The 19,670-nt window shown below is 39.5% G+C and overlaps 1 protein-coding gene across 2 annotated transcripts in view; it reads right to left on the bottom strand.

Moving 5' to 3' along the window:
* Nucleotides 1-2,555: 2,555 nt before the first annotated feature.
* Nucleotides 2,556-19,670, bottom strand: part of SUGT1 (SGT1 assembly cochaperone of MIS12 kinetochore complex) — a 49,376-nt gene continuing 32,261 nt past the window's right edge. For both annotated transcript variants that reach the window (XM_077812171.1, XM_077812179.1), the window contains 3 exons: nucleotides 5,977-6,067; nucleotides 4,012-4,193; nucleotides 2,556-3,110 (listed from right to left, as the gene is read on the bottom strand). In XM_077812171.1, coding sequence (XP_077668297.1) covers nucleotides 3,009-3,110; nucleotides 4,012-4,193; nucleotides 5,977-6,067 — 375 coding nt within the window. In that variant the 3' untranslated portion in view covers nucleotides 2,556-3,008. The remainder of the gene's footprint in view (nucleotides 3,111-4,011; nucleotides 4,194-5,976; nucleotides 6,068-19,670) is intronic.

Below are 19,670 nucleotides of genomic sequence, written 5' to 3'. Positions count from 1 at the left end.
ATCATATATGGGTTTTGTAAGTTTCCCTCCAGATGCTTAGTTTCATTTGGAACTAAATTTTATATGGAGGAAAGTACTGATGAAACATGCCTCCATAAGACAAAAGTAGAAGAAAATTCATGTGCAATTTTACTGCTTTGGCTTTTTTTTTATTGTATGCCCATCTCCTTTCACGCAGGTGTCTTGAAGATATCTTGCTAATTTAGAATGGCAGGTGAGCAGCAGTTCTGTTCTCCATAACCTTCAGAGAAAGCATGCATTTACATAGTGTATCATAGTTTAATTTTTGGCACATTTGCTGGCTCAGTGGATGGGAGGGAAGCAGTAGATGTGATATATGGTAAGTAAGGCTTTTGACAGTCCCGCATTACATTAATAAGCAAATTAGCGTGGTGTAGGTGGATGCACAACTGTTTGAATGACTGTACTCAAAGAGTAGTTATCAATGGGTTGCTGTCAAACTGGGAGAACATATCTAGAGGCATCCCACAAGGGCCAATACTATTCAATATTTTCATTAATGACTGGATTATGAGTGCTTACAAAATTTGCACGTGACACCAAGCTGGAAGGAGTCTGCAAGCCCCTTGAAGGTCAGAATTAGAAATCAAAATGACCTTGACAAATTGGAGTTTTAGTCTGAAATCCACAAGATGCAATTCAATAAGGAGTGCAATTACTACCGTAGGAAGGGAAAAAAATCAAAAGCACAACTACAAAATGCAGAATAACTGGCTAAGTGGTAGTAACGATGAAAAGGATTGGGGGTTACAGTGATTCATATTCAGTTTGTAATTCAACAATGTTATGCAGTTACTAAAAAGGCTATCATCATTCTGGGGTGTATTTACTGGAGTGTCATATGTAACACATGGGAGGTAACTGTCCTGCTCTACTCAGCGCTGGTAAGGCCTCAGCTGGAGTACTGTGTCTAATTCTGTTGAGTAAAGGGTCTAAACACTTTAGGAAAGATGGACAAATTGGAGAGTCCAGAGAAGAGTAACAAAAATGACAAAAGGTTTAGAAAAACCTCACCTAGGAAGAAAGGTTAAACAAACTGGGCATGTTTACTCTTGAGAAAAGACGACTGGAGGGGAGACCTGATAACAGGGGTTAAGACAGGAGTAAGTCAATAGGTGGACCGTGGGCCAAATCCAGACTACCAGACGCTTTTGAATGGACAGTGAAATCTTTTTACTTACCTATTATCACTCTTGTTATTGTGGTGTGAAAAATGTTTCTCTGGAGTCTATACCTTGACTATATCTTGACCAAGAAATTTGGACCTTCACAAATAATAATTGACCACCCCTGTGTTAAGGGCTGTTTACGAATACAAGGGTGGTCAACTGTAGAACATGTAGTAATGGTCTTACTCTGCAGCAAGGGACATTTATGTTAGATATTATAGAACACTTTCTAACTATAAGGGTACTTAAACTTTGGAATAGGCTTCCAAGGGACAGTGTGGAATCCCCATCACTGGAGGTTTTTGAGAACAGGTTGGACAAATATGTTAGGGATGATCTAGGCTTACCTGGTCATGCCTCAGCCCAGGGGGCTACACTAGATGACCTCTTGAAGTCCCTTCCAGCCCTACACGTCTATGATTCTATTACACTCATTATAAAAGCTTTATTTTATGGATATGTTTCATTAGGAAAATTCGTTTTTCCCCACCACCATTCTGATCAGTTTCCCCTTCCCACCCAGACTACATGAAACTTCTACTATTTTGGTGAACTGTGCTTGCAACAAATAGTTAACAGATCAAAAGAAGGACACCTCACCAATTTTGGCAGCTGCTGGCACAGGTCTCAATGTTGCAGTGATGGAATAAGGCATGAAAAGAGGGATAAGAGAACACATTTATATCCCTTTGAAGGCGCACAGCCAGCCAACCAAAGTGTGCACGCAGAGATAGGATGGGGGCTCATCCCAGAGGATTCTGACCCCCATTTCTATAAATATCGCCTTTTAAAACTTTATCAGGATGGAAGACCTGTATTGGTATAGACCAAAAGTGAAGGATGCTGGGGCTCTTCTCTAAAAATACTGAAACACAATGCAATGTCCTGCATTTTAGAAGATCAATACAATCAGAAAGAGATGGTAAGCAAATCTGTGCATTATTGTTTTTCTACTCCCTTTCCTCGTGAGTAGAAACAGAGGACTGGCAAAGGACACATCTGCCTATAGAAGAGGCAGATAGAGCTTTTCCAGATCTAGGAATCCTCCTCCCACCCATCCGGTGCTGCAGATCCACCCACAGGTAGGAAGGATGGGAGCCCTAGCAATTCCTCAATCCTGCTGCTTCTACTTCAGATTTCCTTCTCTGGTGATTCCTCTCCCTCCAAGAAGAGGAGAACAGGGAGCTCATTCTTCTTTTAGCAGAGCAGGAGTCTTGCTCCTATGTACTTGCAAGTTTGATTCCCAGTATCTGTACTACTTAGCTATGACTTCTCCAAATGTAAATTTTGACTATGTTTTTTCTTCCATAGCTGAGTTTTCAGACTTAAAAAATAAAATGAACCAAACTTCTTTATGGAAAAATGTATATTTTACAGTTTTATTCTTAAGCAGAGTTAGAGAGCAAACAATTAACACTGTAGTTGAAAAGTGTGTTTACCCAAAGTTGCCAGAGCTAATAAATTATTCAACAGAAATACTGTGAATTAAAAATAAGGCAATAATCCTAAACAGCCCATTAAAGGTCTCCTCATCCCCCAAAGTACAGAACTGATAAAGCTAGTAGAAAATGTGTATTTATGACTTAGTTCAATCTGTTTCTGAAAACTCCTCATGGACAGGAGGGATGAAAAATAGGCTTCCATTCCTGATTAAACCTTAACACCTGCAGTCAAAGGAATTACTAAAGCACGCAAGATGTAAAGACGATAATTCCGATCTTCAAGGGAACATTCAGTGTCTTAAATCCAAGAATGCTATGTCCATACACAATGGTCAGTATGTGAATATGGGCAACACAAAGATGCCAAATCAACAGATTAGAATTTTTTCCATTCCATGTCATCAGGAGGATTTACGTCTACCTTTCTTTTCCCCACATCAGACCAGTTGGTGCTCAGAACAGTCCCTCCAGACTCCATCTGCAATATGGAAAAACATCTGTTTAGTCTGCCAAAGTTAGTTATAGCCAGTCATTTAAAATAATCCACAGTTTTTATAGCAGATTAAGTTCTGCAAGACTAGTGCACTGTTTCCTGCAGACTCTAACGCAGATTCCCTTGAAATTCTCCAGACCTTCTCAAACCCTTCCCTATATACTATGTGCAATTATGATTATATTAAACGAACATGACTTGATCTAGACATAGGATGTGCACATGATCTTTGTATCAATCTTCGCATATTTTGCACATAAGACTTCTGACATTAAAATTTAATAAAGCAATAATTTCTGTTGTCATATGTCCACTTTTGATATGATTAAGGCAAATAAGTAGTGACACTGCTTCAATATACAGTAGCCTCTAATGGTCCAATCACGCATTCTTGTGCACTCAAACTCCTATTTGAAAATTAGCAATTGACAGAAAAATGAGGAGGAGTTAGGTTCTCTCCTCTTATGACCAACCAGGAAGTGGCAAGTTGCTCCCACTGACATTAGTATAGACTCAAACAAAAAATGAGCAAGGATGGAGTGCAATCTTTGTGCTCCAAGTCTAAGCTCACCACTCAGAATTAACAATACGGAGAAATGCAACTCTTCCGATTGCCAGTACATAAAAATGCTATCATAGCAACATCACTGGATCATTTGTTTTCATACTCAGTAGGGGCTGAGTTTCCAAATGCTAGAGACTCTCATATATAAGTTCTTGTGCATTTATGCATTTTACCACAATTGCAGGTGCAAACAGAGAGATGTCTAAATATTTATTTCCCTTTGATTACCGCATTTGTATATGCAAATGACTTGGCCCACAAGATCTGGCCTCAAGGTATTTATAGCATTCACAAAAATGTAAGGATAGACTGAAGTCTTACGAAGGACTTGTTCATGGCACGTTTCACTTCATCTGTGCCATCTGAATAGATTTGCTGAAAGAGTTTATTTAAAGCAGCGTCCCCCTCTAATTTTTCATTCTTTTCTTCTTCTTTGATCTCAACCACCAACTTATCCCAGTTCTTTGTATAATGAGAGGATGACGGATACAGGTGTTTGGAGTCTGGAAAGAACAGCTGCAGTAAGTTAAATCGGCATTTTTGGCAACATTTAGAGCATGAAATAAATAACCCCACCCAGAATTGAACAAAAAGTACCATGGATCTGTAAGTACAGATCTTGCCAGACAAGCCTGATTGCTTTTTGGACAGAATTTTAAAGATAACAAATGAAGGGAATTGTAGGAGGTGGATTTTTTGGTGGATCATCTGATACAGCACAATATCCTATCTTGTAAAATTCAGTCTGATTGGGTTGAATAGGAGCCAAGTTTAAGGATTAAAATGGGCTGAACATCATGAAAAATCATGAACTGGCAATGTATCCATATGTCACAAGGTAATTGTCAGAGCTGGTGTTATTCAAGATCTTAGGACCTGATCCAATGACCAGTGAAGTCATTGGGAGTTCTTCCATTCAATGGGTGTTGGATCCAGGGCTTTGGAGTTGTGCTCTGGCTCCGCTCCAGCTCCAGGCAAAAACCTGCTGCTCTGCAGGCTCTACCCCAAAGCCCTGGTTGGATCACAGCCTTAATGATCTCTGGAAGGCTAAGTAATGGTCACATTAAAATATCTTGCAGTTCATACTAAAAATCAGGAGGCATTGCAAACATCAGGGAGGGCAGGCAAAAAAGAAACCTAAGCAAGGCTGAAAACAAGGGGAGAAATGAGGATCATCTTGAAAAGTTATCTGAAGCAAAATACAGTGGGAGGCAGAAACCAGGAACGCAGTAATGCTGAAAAGCCCTATATGATATAAACAGAGAAGCTGAGGTTGCACTGAGTGTGGCAGCAAAAAAAGCTAATGCAATTTTGGGCTACATATGCAGAACCATCACAGGGAAGTGACATCCAATACTCTACAAATCTGAGACTGCAAACAGAATAATTCTTTCAGGTTTGGATGCCTCAACAACAAAAATATGGAGGTAAATCAGAAGGAAGAAGATGAACATGACACCAGGGATTAGGCAGCTATAGAGACTTATTTATAAGGAAATATTAATGAGCGCAATATGTAGCTTGGTTAAGCAATGATGGGAGTGGAGGAGCACAGAGCATACCAGACATGTAGAAATGACAAATGTGAAAATGAAAGGGGAGAGTCATTTTAGATGGCACAAGGGGTATAAGTAATGAGCTGAAATTAAAGGAAAATTAAGCCAAGTATCATGAAAATCTTTTGATGTATGTGAGCGCTATTAAACTAAAATTTTCTCCAAAAGATGCAAGCTCCTCTCAATGCAACAAAGGAGAATACAGTTTAACTAGGCAGCCCAGTAAAATGATAAGCTCCCAGAGAAACCCAGATGACAAGCACGCATCCTGAATAATCCCCTCAGGTGGATGAAAGCCACGAGCAGAGTGAACAGCTGAATTCTTAGGGCTTTACTACCAATCAGAATCCATTCCCACTACCCATGAAGTTCATGAAATTAGAGTATCACAATTACATGTTTACATTTACTATAGGTAAACCTATTACTACAAAAAGAAAAGGAGTACTAGTGGCACCTTAGAGACTAACAAATTTATTTGAGCATAAGCTTTCGTGAGCTACAGTTCACTATATCGGACGTATTATGCTCAAATAAATTTGTTAGTCTCTAAGGTGCCACTAGTACTCTTTTTCTTTTTGCGAATACAGACTAACACGGCTGCTACTCTGAAACCTATTACTACAATATTTCATATGTATAAGATGTTCTATGTAATTGGAAAGAATGTTAATAGGACAATATGTATATTTACATTAAATGCTAAATGAGGTCAAAAAAACAAACCTACCTGATGTGTATTGTTTTAGCTTAGGAGAATCTCCTTGCCCCTCCAGCTTCTCCCATCTTATAGCCTCTGGCTTCTTCATTTTTATCTCAATCTATAGAACATACAAGATGTATAAAGACCAAAACCTGTAATTCCAGATCACAATAAATAGTTTTGCAGATTAAAGTAGGCTAGGTTGCAGAACAGTCAGAGGTCGCAGATACTAATTTATGAGTAAAAAATCTCAAATCTATGCCATTCAGTTACACAAAAGTTAACCTCTGCATAACTTTATTACACTGATTCTCCTCCCTTTTTACTCCCTATTGTTTATTATTCACTTGAGTCTTGTTTCAAATTAAGGTTGTGAACTCTTGGGCAGGGACTGTGTCTTTCTGCATGTCAGTACAGTATCTAGCAAAATGAATCCCCATTCTTAGAGCCTTTGAGCACTATAGCAATACAAGTTATTCAGAAGAACGAAATGCAACTTTTACATCGATCAGAATTCAGTAGCTTACCTCAAACTTCTCTCATATCTAAAGGTTTAGTATTTGAAGCACAATACATAATTACAGACCTCGCAATAGCCTGAAGCTATTAACAGTTTCCAGAAGACATTAAAAACTCTATGGTGTTAGCTGGTTTCGTGGATAAATAAAAACCAAGTCTTTAAGACTGCTGGGGGAGAAAATGTCTGGTATTCATTGCATTTATCGTGTCCACTCTCACTGCCAAATTTGGAATCTAAAACAGCTCTCTAAACAGCCATATTCAGATGCCTTCTCACAGTTGTTAAACTTATATTTTTGCTTTGCAACTTTGTAACTCAATAGCCAATGGGAAAATCCAAAACAGATACAATTTTCCTAAATGCTACAGAAGTCAGTATTTACATTTAAGACAAACTTCACCTCAAAACAGAATTATACTGTTCACTTACAAGAATGCAGTTAGTACAATGCTACAGTACCTTAAATTGTGTCTTAATTATTAAAAATTCCCTATTTTGTCTGATCAGAATACATAGTTTTACCTAAAGCCACTATAACCTGGGGATCCCTGCAGACCTAAGAACAAAGAGACCTTTATAAAATGCTAGCCCCAAAGCTCCTAGCAACAAGCTGCTTAAACACCATCATGCTGATCAGAAATTTGAACTTCTACCTCATCCATTCATCAAATCATCTGCAGGTAAGCAATAATTTAAGATGGTTTTTAAAACAGGAAGTAAACTCACAGTCATTTGTTCAATCCCTAGGTTTCTGCTTTGAAGTCCAGCATCTTCAAAGCTGTAAGTTGGGTTTTAAAATGCATGAAACATTCAATTATCCCTGCATTTTCTTTGGGTGGGCTGCACACCATTTCCCTTTCCTACATAAGTTTACATAGAGATTTACTTTGTTTACCAACAACCTGGAAAAGTGAAAAAACACGGAACTTTAGTGGTAAGTGATGAGAACACCCCCAAAAGAGGCAAGGACTTCAACAGATGTGTTTTAACATACTCTCTGGTCTAAGAAGATCAGCCCAAAGCAAAACAATGCTTCCTCCTCCACCATATACTGTGATCTCAACTGCTGTTCCTAAGCGCAGGAACACATTGCCTCAACAGCTTCTTATGATGTCACCTCCTCCCACCAAGTCAATATTCAGAAAACTTAGTACATTATCCCCCTCTATTCTTGTTATTTGGGAGTGTGCAGCACCTTACTGCAGCAATTTCTGAAAAATATTTAATTCAGTTTCTTTTGAAACTTTCTTTTCTAAAAATGAAGTCACTTGCTATTGCTGCGGTCTGCATTTCTAGCAGTAAAGCCTACAAAATGAAACTATCTAGAAAATGCTATTTAGTAAGTAACATTAGTATTAGTAATCAAACAAGGCTATTTGAAACTTAGCTGGTGTCACTCCTGATAAGAACAAACTGAAGAATACTGGTGGCCTTGCGATTCCTGCTGCTGCACCACCTTACACAGAAACCAATCTTCAGTTTTGAAGAGACAGAAGAGGAGAGAAAGGAGCATGCCACAGAAAAACTAGAAGTCTTAGGTGAAGCACTTAGGTGAATCAGCACCTTTTTTTAAGCATTGCAGGCCCCAGCAAAGAATTTTGGTACATCTGTCACAACTGAATTCTACTTTCTGAAAAGGGGGTAGAACTAAACTTCGATTCTAGAAGCTTGTTGGTGTGTGTGATGCTCAAGAGTAGTACAAACTAGTATTCTACATAAATCTTAGTCCCAAACTGTTTCCCCGCTTTAACATTAAACTACATTTGCTCTCTGCTGGCCCAATTACCTACGTGATGCAAGTCCTTTTGAACTTGGATGCACTGTTCATTTGTTCTGCTACCAAATTTAGGAACTACACATTGAAGATGTTTCCCAGACCATGTCCAAATACTTGAGGTGTCAGAATGAAGTTCCCCTACTTCCTCCTTCCCCCACAAAATATAGACCACAGGTATACTCTATAAAACATGGAGTTTTATTGCAATCTTTACCTTCTGCTCTTAGAAAGTCTTTTCTCCCCAGCACCTATATGTATTTTACTTCTTCCATTCTTCTAATTTAGGATTTCCAAAGAGTCTGACAAGGTTACAAATCAGAACGAAATCACTAAGTGTTTTACAGCGCATCAACTGATCCTCTTTAATAGCTAAGGGTGCCTCAGTTACAGAACTAAGAATAGTCAGAAACTGTTAGGATATAGATATTCAGGCCTGTCTGCAAAGGCCTGTATTTTAAGAATTTAGGTGTATTCTTATCACTTGGCTAGTTACAGAGATATTAAAGAATCAAAATCACTGTCTGCCGGTGTAAGGTCCTTCTCTTACTGTGACAGTCTGAGGCCCTGTTCTTAGGCTAAGGCCTTTGGCTAAGCAGCAGAGGCAGCCATAAGCTGGGAAGGACCGGTCACACCCACACATTCCAAACTAGTCACATTGAAATAAGGTGCTACTGGGCTCTTCGGAATACAATCCTGTCCTGATAGTGCCTATCACCTCCAGAGAAAGGGAAGTGCCTAGAAGATGGAAAAGGAAACTTAGTTTGATAGCATCCTGTCTGGCAAGAACTCACTTATCAATAGCTGGGATGTGAAATCTCAGTTCTGTATTGTTTTGTCATTATAGTTCCCACTTTGCTATTTCAGAGTAACAGCCGTGTTAGTCTGTATTCGCAAAAAGAAAAGGAGTACTCGTGGCACCTTAGAGACTAACCAATTTATCTGAGCATAAGCTTTCGTGAGCTACAGCTCACTTCATCGGATGCATACTTCCCACAGTATGCATCCGATGAAGTGAGCTGTAGCTCACGAAAGCTTATGCTCAAATAAATTGGTTAGTCTCTAAGGTGCCACGAGTACTCCTTTTCACTTTGCTATTGTTTGTCTGTATAATCTGTCTGATTCTGTGATTGTTTCTGTCTGCTGTATAATTAATTTTGCTGGGTGTAAACTAATTAAGGTGGTGGGATATAATTGGTTACATAATCATGTTACAGTATGTTAGGATTGGTTAGTTAAATTTCAGGAAAATGATTGGTTAAGGTATAGCTAAGCAGAACTCAAGTTTTACTATATAGTCTGCGGTCAATCAGGAAGTGAGTGGGTGGGTGTGGGGAGGGGAAATGGGAACAGGGAATGGGGGTGGGGAAATTGGAATCATGTTTGGCTAAGGGCAGGAATGGGAACAGGGACACAGATGTAAGGCTCTGTGGTGTCAGAGCTGGGAAGGGGGTCACTAAGGAAGGAAACTGGAATCATCCTTGCTGGAAGTTCACCCCAATAAACATTGAATTGTTTGCACCTTTGGACTTTGGGTATTGTTGCTCTCTGTTCATGCGAGAAGGACCAGGGAAGTAAGTGGGTGAAGGAATAAGCCCCCTAACAGTCACCCTTCCAGCTGCTTAACCTGTCATTCAGGAAGAGAAGTCTGTACTTGAGTCTAACCTGATCATGAAGAACCAATAGTGAAATTCATGGGGGAAATGTCAAATTTAAAAAGTTATGGAAGAATGGAGGAACGGGGGGCAGTCAGGGAACATCCATGATCTATGCCAATATGACTAGCCTTCAGTAAAAGTCTACAATAGTTCTAAGTAAGATTTGGAAAGCAGATAAGAGGAGTGTCGCTAAAAACAGACAATCACCACACTTTTCGGTTTTCAGACATTAAAACTCATTAATCTATAGTTTTGTGATTAGTTTTAAGATAATTGTAAGGTCTGTAGAGCTCCATGTAAGTCATAGAGAGATAAAAAGGCTTCTATGCTGCCAGGTGTGGCAAGTCACACCACCTCAAAGAATGGCTCAAATGTCAATTAATAAATTTGAAGTGCTCCTTACCTTCTAAGCTTTCATAATGCTGGATTGGGTAAAGTGAGTAAAAAGTTCCCCCTCTAGTGATATTAGAACAGACTAAACCAGTCATTTAACTCCCTGCTTCTTCAGCTGTGTAGAACTTGATTACAACATCATTCTACATCCTTCCCTTTTCTATTACACCCTTCTGCACAGACTGTGAAAAGACAGCGGCCCTTCCTCTCACACTGTAAATAATGACTCTCCATCCTTACTGCTAAACCTCTGTCCGTGCCCTAAGCATTTCACCTTCATGGTTGCAGCCTCTTCTGATACGACTGGGGACCGGAGGGTGGGAGAGACAAGAAACCTATTTAACTGAACCCTTCACTGTCTTCATCTTTCTTTATATTTCACATTCCCTGCCACAGTTTGTCAATGTTGGTTTATGCTTTAATTTACCGAGACGGAAGTCTACATTTAAAAGGCTGCAGGGGCACAGCAGGAAAAGCCTTCCTATCAATGTAGTAAATCCACCTCCCCAAGAGGTGGTAGCTAGGTCGACAGAAGAATTCCTAGCACTATCTATATGCGGATTTAGGTTAGCTTAACTATGTTGCTCAGGGGTGTGGATTTTTCACACCTCTGAGTGACATAACTGGGTCAGTCTAATTTTCTAGTGTAGAAAATAAGATCACCTTGAGCTCCTCAGGTACAGGTACTGTGTCTTCCTTTACTTGTCAAGTGTTACGCATGACTATGCCACTATACAATTGATATTGTATAACACCATTCCATTAACTCACGTTAGCCTGCGGCCTGTTAGTTTGCTTTGGCTGTCTGGCAGATTTAGATCCATATTCTTAAATTTTTATGTAGGCCTTTAGAGTTTAACTTTAGTTCTTATTTTTGAGATCTGATTCAGCCAGTAACAGAGTAAGTGACTAATGTACGGCCAATCACCACTACTATTTGTACAATCTAAGTATTGTACTTTTGCCTATTTAGTTCCATTGTGCAGAATTACCTAATTAGATATTTGTACACTAGGCAATTAATTTGAGCTAAAACTTTACTTCTAACAATTGTTATGTTTACACTCAAGAGTAGAACACCTTTTAAATTAGGTACATACGCTTTCTTCTAATTATTTTTGAAACCGAAATGCTTTCCCTTTCCAGCATACCTCGACCTCATGGATTCCTTCTGAAGGTCTTGCCTGCCCATCACAGTACTCTCCCCATGCTTCAGGAAAATGCAAATCAAGCTTTACTGTTTTTTCTGCTCCACTGATACCGGTATTTGTTTGTAATGTTGTAGCTAATTCTTATTACACTTCCCTCTACTGCAAATGGCCCTGAGCCAGAGTCGTCTTATATGACAATTATCCCTGAAAGGTGGTTTACAAAACAATAACTAACACATAAGATGCAGCCCTCTTAATCTTTAAATCATTTCAATAACAGCAGCTGACTAAAAGAAAGAAAGAGGAAAACATTTGAGCGAGAGTAGTGATACCATGGTTAGACCTCGACTCAAGTCTCCTTCCATTGGAGTAACTCATTAGCTAAAGCAGCAGGCAGGAACAGAAAGGAGGGAAACGTGCACACTATCACCATACAACCACACTTTCTAAAAATAGAAACCTATGAACTTGGGAAAGAATTTCTTGAGAGCTTGAGAGTTGATCTGATAAACACTCTTGTGAACAACACATCACTATTTATATAAATAGGATTTAAATGTGTTTAAAACAAGCATTTTTGAAATGAATGCTGCTGACTGACAGATTACAGACTAGAGTCTTGGTTTCTGACAAACACCATGTCAGTCTGGATTTTCACTGCCTGGACAAAGGTGAACACATTTTACAATTTATTTTCATAGATTCCAAGGCCAAAAGGGATCACTGTGATCATCTAGTCTGACCTCCTGCATAACACAGCCACAGACCCTCCCCCCCAAATAATCCCTACGTCCTATCTTTTAGATAAACATCCAGTCTTGATACAGTAACTCCTCACTTAAAGTCGTCCCAGTTAACATTGTTACGTTGCTGATCAATTAGGGAACATGCTCGTTTAAAATTGTACAAAGGTCCCTTATAATGTTGTTTGGCAGCTGCCTGCTTTGTCCACTGCTTGCAGGGAGAGCAGCCCGTTGGAGCCAGCTGGTGGGGGCTTGGAACTAGGGCGGACCAGCAGCCCCACTATCAGCTCCCCTAAGTTCCCTGTGCGGCAGCCACCCAGCAGGCTATCAATTGCCAGGCAGTTCAGCTGTCCCTCCCATCACTGCCCTGTGCTGCTCCTGCTCTCTGTTTTGGAGCTGTTCCTGGGAGCCTCCTGTTTGCTGGGCGGGGGGGGGTGGGGTGGAAGAGGGGTGCTAATGTCAGGGTGTCCCCCCCTCCCCGTTACCCCATCTCCACAGCGCAGGGGACATGGACAGACACACACACACACCCCAGTGCTCAGGACAGAGGGAGCTTGCTAACAACAGCTGCTGTCTCAATTTGCTGATCTACTTAAAAAACAATGTACTTAAGAGTGGGATCAGTGTCCTTAGAGGGGCAATGCGCGCCTCTCTCTGTCTCCCCTCCCTCCATTCGTGCTGCCTTGTAGGGCGTGAGGCTACATTAACAACCTGTTAACCCTCGAAGGCTCAGCTGAGTGCTAGTTCATCATTTAGCAATAAGGCATTCCCTGGGAAATATCCCAGACACTGACTTCACCATCTCAACCAAGCTTCACAATCATCATTGCTGTGTACAATATTAAACTGTTTGTTTAAAACTTATACTGTATGCGTGGCTTTCCCTGGAACCTAACCTCCCCCCCATTTACATTAATTCTTATGGGGAAAATGGATTCGCTTAACATTGTTTCGCTTAAAGTAGCATTTTTCAGGAACATAATTAAAACGTTAAGTGAGGAGTTACTGCATATATATGGTCAGTGATGGAGACTCCACCACAACCCTTGGTAAATTGTTCCAATGACTCATTACCCTCACTGTACAAAATTTACACCAAATTTCCAATCTGAATTTGTCTAGCTTCAACTTCCATCCACTGGATCATGTTATACTTTTCTCTGCTAGACAGAGGAGCCCGTCATTAGATATTTGTTCCCAATGTAGAAACTGTAATTGTACAGTTGTGGACTGTAATCAAGTCACCCCTTACCCATCTCTGTTAAGCTAAACAAATTCACCTCCTTCAGCCCATCACTATAAGGCATTCTAATTCTTCAATCATTCTCATGACTCTTCTCTGAACCGTCTCCAATTTGTCAACATCATTTTTGAATTGTGGGCATCAGAACTGCACACAGCATTCCAGAAGCGGTCACACCAGTGTCAAATACAGAGGTAAAATAAACCTTTCTACTCCTACTCGAAACTCCCGTTTATGCATCCCATGATTGCATCAGCATCACATTGGGAGCTCATGTTCATCTCACTAGCTACAACGACCCCCAAATCTTTTTCAGTGTTACAGCTTCCCAAAACAGAGTCCCCCATCCTCTGTGTATGGCTTACATTCTCTGTTCCTAGATATATACCTTTACATTTAGCCATATTAAAATCATAGTTTGCTTACGTCCAGTTTGCCAAATGAACCAGATTACACCGAACCCATGACCTGTCCTTTGTTATTTGTGTGTCACAAATATTATCCATGATGATTTTATGTTTTCTTACAGGTCACTGATAAAAATGTTAAAGAGCAAAGGGCCAAGAACAGATCCATATAGGATCCTACTGGAAACAAACCTACTTCCCAGTTATTTTCTGATTTCACATTTATAGCTGATAAAATTTATGTTTGTGCACTCATACCAACTTCTGCTGTGAAGTTCTAATTTTGTGTTTGTAACAGAGGATGTTATGGATCTTACTTTATCAATATTAAACATTATCTAAATATTAATATTTATTCTAATTAACTGGTTTTCTATTTTGCTTAAAAGTTAGACACTTGAGAGAAAGTACTTGTACCTCACATTTTGTTTCAGTAGGACTGCAATATATTAAAGATCAATTTATTTTTGTTTCGACACATATTCATAACTTAAGAGCACAAGAGTAGTTTCTTGACAGGTTAACTTTAAGTGCTGATTACAGTATAACTAAATCCAGTTTGTAGTCCATTAGCAATATGAGTAGCTCTCAATATCATTTAGGCCCCCAACCTACCAGGGTTACTCCTTGGTTAATAAGTGCAGCAGCTAATTACATATTACTGTCCATAGTCACAGCATTTGATCTATAGGTCAGATTCACGTGCAGTGAAGGGAGGGAAAGAGAATAAATCGGGAGTTTAACAAAAATAGAGAAAGTGGAATTTCAAGAAATGTTTAACCTATACTAGATGTATACACACTTCTGTAGGTCAAGGTTACCCTACAGCAGGGACTTCCCCCAAACTCTGTCTGCCACACTCCTACCTCCCTCTATTTCAGGGATTCCCTACAAACCCACTCACCTCCATTCCAGGGGCTCTCTGTTCCCCCACCCCCAGGCCCTTCCTCCTGTTTTGCCCCTCCCCTCTATGTCTGAGAGACATTTCATTCAGGATGTCAATATTTTAAACTCTATTAGGACAATGGGCAATGCCAAGATGGTGGGGTGTTATGCTGGAATTCATTAGTGGATGCCACCTTTATTCTATAGACAATAAGAGGTCTGATTGAAGCTGATGGTCTTCTAACCAGATGTCAGGGGCTCCAAGGGTACCATTTTTTCCATTCCAGTTTTGCATTTTTCACAAAAATGAATAGGGTTTTGCCTATTGATATCTGTAACAGTCCCTAAATTTGGAAATTGATTAGATGGCCATCCAAAAGTTATGTTACAGACAGATACCATCATGTTGAGTCTAGCGCCTCACTTTGTTCAGCTAAAAATTCAATTAACAACTTCCTTAGAAGTAAACCGCCCCCCCGCTTCCCATTAAAGGCCCTTTTTTAAGGCAAAAAGGTTTCACCTGGAACTCCTAACTGAAATCTAGAAGCTCTAGGTCGTAGTCTGGGCTGAACTAATCTACAATAAATTTCTCAAAGAGGGATAGGCCCTCTGGACTGGAATAAGCATCTGTCATAAATATAAAGGGAAGGGTAAACCCCTTCAAAATCCCTCCTGGCCAGAGGAAAACTCCTCTCACCTGTAAAGGGTTAAGAAGCTAAAGGTAACCTCGCTGGCACCTGAACAAAATGACCAATGAGGAGACAAGATACTTTCAAAAGCTGGGAGGAGGGAGAGAAACAAAGGGTCTGTGGGTCTGTCTTAATGCTGCCTTTGCCGGGGATAGACCAGGAATGGAGTCTTAGAACTTTTAGTAAGTAATCTAGCTAGGTACGTGTTAGATTAGGATTTCTTTAAATGGCTGAGAAAAGAATTGTGCTGAATAGAATAACTATTTCTGTCTGTGTATCTTTTTTGTAACTTAAGGTTTTGCCTAGAGGGAATCTCTATGTTTTGAATCTAATTACCCTGTAAGGTATCTACTATCCTGATTTTACAGAGGGGATTTCTTTACTTCTATTTACTCCTATTTCTATTAAAAGTCTTCTTGTAAGAAAACTGAATGCTTTTTCATTGTTCTCAGATCCAAGGGTTTGGGTCTGTGGTCACCTATGCAAATTGGTGAGGCTTTTTATCCAACATTTCCCAGGAAAGGGGGGTGCAAGTGTTGGCAGGATTGTTCATTGTTTTTAAGATCCAAGGGTCTGGGTCTGTAGTCACCTAGGCAAATTGGTGAGGCTTTTTACCAAACCTTGTCCAGGAAGTGGGGTGCAAGGTTTTGGGAAGTATTTGGGGGGAAAGACGTTTCCAAACAGCTCTTCCCCAGTAACCAGTATTTGTTTGGTGGTGATAGCGGCCAATCCAAGGGCAAAGGGTGGAATATTTTGTACCTTGGGGAAGTTTTGATCTAAGCTGGTAAAGATAAGCTTAGGAGGTTTTCATGCAGGTCCCCACATCTGCACCCTAGCGTTCAGAGTGGGGGAGGAACCTTGACAGCATCTATAGCTAGAACACATTTCTGAGCTAAGCTGAACTCCCAGGCTGAAGCAAACTTCCATGATACACCAAACTTCCAACCAGAGTGAGCTTCTAGGCTATGACACATTCCTGACTAACGTATATTTCTGAGTGATGCTAAACCCCTAAACTGGAAAGCTCATTACAGCTGGAGCAGGCTTCTGATTAGCCTGAGCTCCTAAACTGGAGCGAGCGCCTTCCTAACAAGTTCTGACCAATCAACTCAGTGCACCTCACTGAAAATGAAGATGCTCAATAGCAAACATGCAGCATCTTCCAGTACCAAAAGAAATCACATATTATCAGAAAGTTTATAGTCTAATTTAGGGCTGTCAAGCGATTAAAAAAATTAATCACGATTAATTGTGTTGTTAAACAATAGAATATCATTTATTTAAATATTTTTGGACGTTTTCTAACATTTTCAAATATATTGATTTCAATTACAATACAGAATACAAACTGTACAGTGCTCACTTTATATTTATTTTTCATTACAACTATTTGCACTATAAAAAACAAAAGAAATAATATTTTCAATTCACCTAATAGAAGTACTCTAGTACAATCTCTATCATGAAAATTGAACTTACAAATGTGGAATCATGTACAAAAAAATAATTGCATTCAAAAATAAAAGAATGTAAAACTTTAGAGCCTACTAGTCCACCCAGTCCTATGTCAGCCAATCTCTCAGACAAACAATTTTGGTTACATTTGCAAGAGATAATATTGCACGCTTCTTGTTCACAATGTCACCTGAAAGTGAGCATAAGCATTTGCATGGCACTTTTGTAACCGGCGTTGCAAGATATTTACGTGCCAGATGCACTAAAGATTCATATGTCCCTTCATGCTTCAACCACCATTCCAGAGGATATGCATCCATGCTGATGACAGGTGCTGCTCGATAATGATCCAAAGCAGAGCGGACCAATACATGTTCATTTTCATCATCTGAGTCAGATGCCATCAGCAGAAGGTTGATTTTCTTTTTTGGTGGTTTGGGTTCTGTAGTTTCTACATCTGAGTGTTGCTCTTCTAAGACCTCTGTACCCCAGAGTTCAGAGTGGGGAAGGAACCTTGACAATCATCATTATGGAAGTACGTCCTCTGGAATGGTGGCCAAAGCATGAAGGGGCATATGAACCCCCTGTTTAGCATATCTGGCACGTAAATACCTTGCAACGCCAGCTACAAAAGCACCATGCGAATGCCTGTACTCACTTTCAGGTGACATTGAAAATAAGAAGGGGGAAGCAGTATCTCCCGTAAATGTAAAGAAACTTGTTTCTCTTAGCATGGCTGAACAAGAAGTAGGACTGAGTGGACTTGTAGGCTCTACAGTTTTACATTGTTTTGTTTTAGAGTTCAGTTATGTAACAAAACAAACAAAAATCTACATTTGTAAGTTGCACTTTCATGATAAAGAGACTGCACTACAGTACTTGTCTGAGGTGAACTGAAAACTAACATCTTTTGTTACTCATTTTTACAGTGCAAATATTTGTAATAAAAAATAATATACAGTGAGCACTGTACACGTTGTATTGTGTTGTAATTGAAATCAAAATAGTTCAAAATGTAGAAAAAACATCCACAAATATTTAATACATTTCAATTGGTATTCTAATGCTTAACAGTGCAATTAACTGTGATTAATATTTGAGTTAATTGCATGAGTTAACTGCGATTAATTGACAGCCCTAATCTAAAATTTCTATTTCATTAGAAGGAAGCCAAAACCAACTCTGCAGTTGGGTTCTACTTTCCTCTCTTTTGGGACTCATTTAGGAATTAATACATACATTTGACACTTTCAGAAACCTTTCACCTGAGCCTCCACAATCTCAATTCTCAGCTCCCTTACCATTATTGGCAGTTTAAGTCAGCCCATAGTTATCCCCTTGTAATCAGGCTAAAACCTATTTTTCTGAGTAAACAGGATCACCTGACCACATTTGTGTACCCAGGTTGTCCTGTGCTCCTTCTCATCTCTCCGCAGGCCATCCAGAGCACAATGCCCTACATGCTACTACAGTAGACAACTGTTAGTAGCAACATATTGGTGCTGTCAAGGTTCCTTCCCCACTCTGAACTCTAGGGTACAGATGTGGGGACCTGCATGAAAACCTCCTAAACTAACTTTTACCAGCTTAGGTTAAAACTTCCCCAAGGTACAAACTATTTTACCTTTTGCCCTTGTACTTGATCGCTGCCACCACCAAACGTCTAACAGATATGTAACTGGGAAAGAGCCCGTTTGGAAACGTCTTTCCCCCCAAAATCCTCCCAAACCCTATACCCCCTTTCCTGGGGAAGGTTTGAGAAAAATCTTCACCAATTTGCAGAGGTGAACACAGACCCAAACCCCTGGATCTTAAGAACAATGAAAAAACAGATTCTTAAAAGAAGAATTTTAATAGAAGAAAAAGTAAAAGAATCACCTCTGTAAAATCAGGATGGTAAATACCTTACAGGGTAATTAGTTTCAAAACATAGAGAATCCCTCTAAGCAAAACCTTAAGATACAAAAAGACACAAAAACAGGTATCTACATTCCATTCAGCACAGCTTATTTTCTCAGCCATTTAAAGAAAACAGAATCTAATGCATATCTAGCTAGATTACTTACTAATTTCTAAGACTCCATTCCTGTTCTGTTCCTGGCAAAACCATCACACAGACAGAGAGAGAGAGAGGCTTTGTTTCTCCCTCCCCACAGCTTTTGAAAGTATCTTGTCTCCTTATTGGTCATTTTGGTCAGGTGCCAGCGAGGTTATCCTAGCTTCTTAACCCTTTACAGATGAAAGGGTTTTTCCTCTGGCCAGGAGGGATTTTAAAGATGTTTACACTTCCCTTTATATTTATGACAGGTGCCGTTTTGCTATGTTGTGTCTGAGTGGCTGTTGCTGTTACGGGGATAGTCATCTGACCAAAGGCAGCCTGCTTTTTCTGATCAGTAAAACAGCTACAGTACATGCTAACAATCTATAGTTGTAACAATACCATGTATGTTTATTATTCCTACAGTAATATATTAGTATACATACTGTACATTTTAAACACGTGCTCTGTTAGGCATTTGTAGCCTACCACCATATTGTATCAAAACAGCGGTATTAACTGATTTAATGATATAAAAATATTGAGTTTTATTTTTATGTTTTAAGAACAATAAAACATCAACCATGACCACAAACACAACCTCCTGATCTCACTTGTAAACATTTTTTGTACTTGCACTTAACTGTAATACTTTGTACATACTGTAAGTCACCCGGATAAGGTGTCTGTTAAACAAATAACGTAATAACCTAAATTAAAATATTCCACATCAGTGTATTCTATTTATACAGTAAGTATCAACTG

This window comes from Eretmochelys imbricata, chromosome 1 (assembly GCF_965152235.1).
Source record: "Eretmochelys imbricata isolate rEreImb1 chromosome 1, rEreImb1.hap1, whole genome shotgun sequence".
Taxonomy (NCBI): Eukaryota; Metazoa; Chordata; order Testudines; family Cheloniidae; genus Eretmochelys; species Eretmochelys imbricata.
Note: the sequence above shows the minus strand (reverse complement) of the source record. Positions and strands in the feature narration are given on the sequence as shown.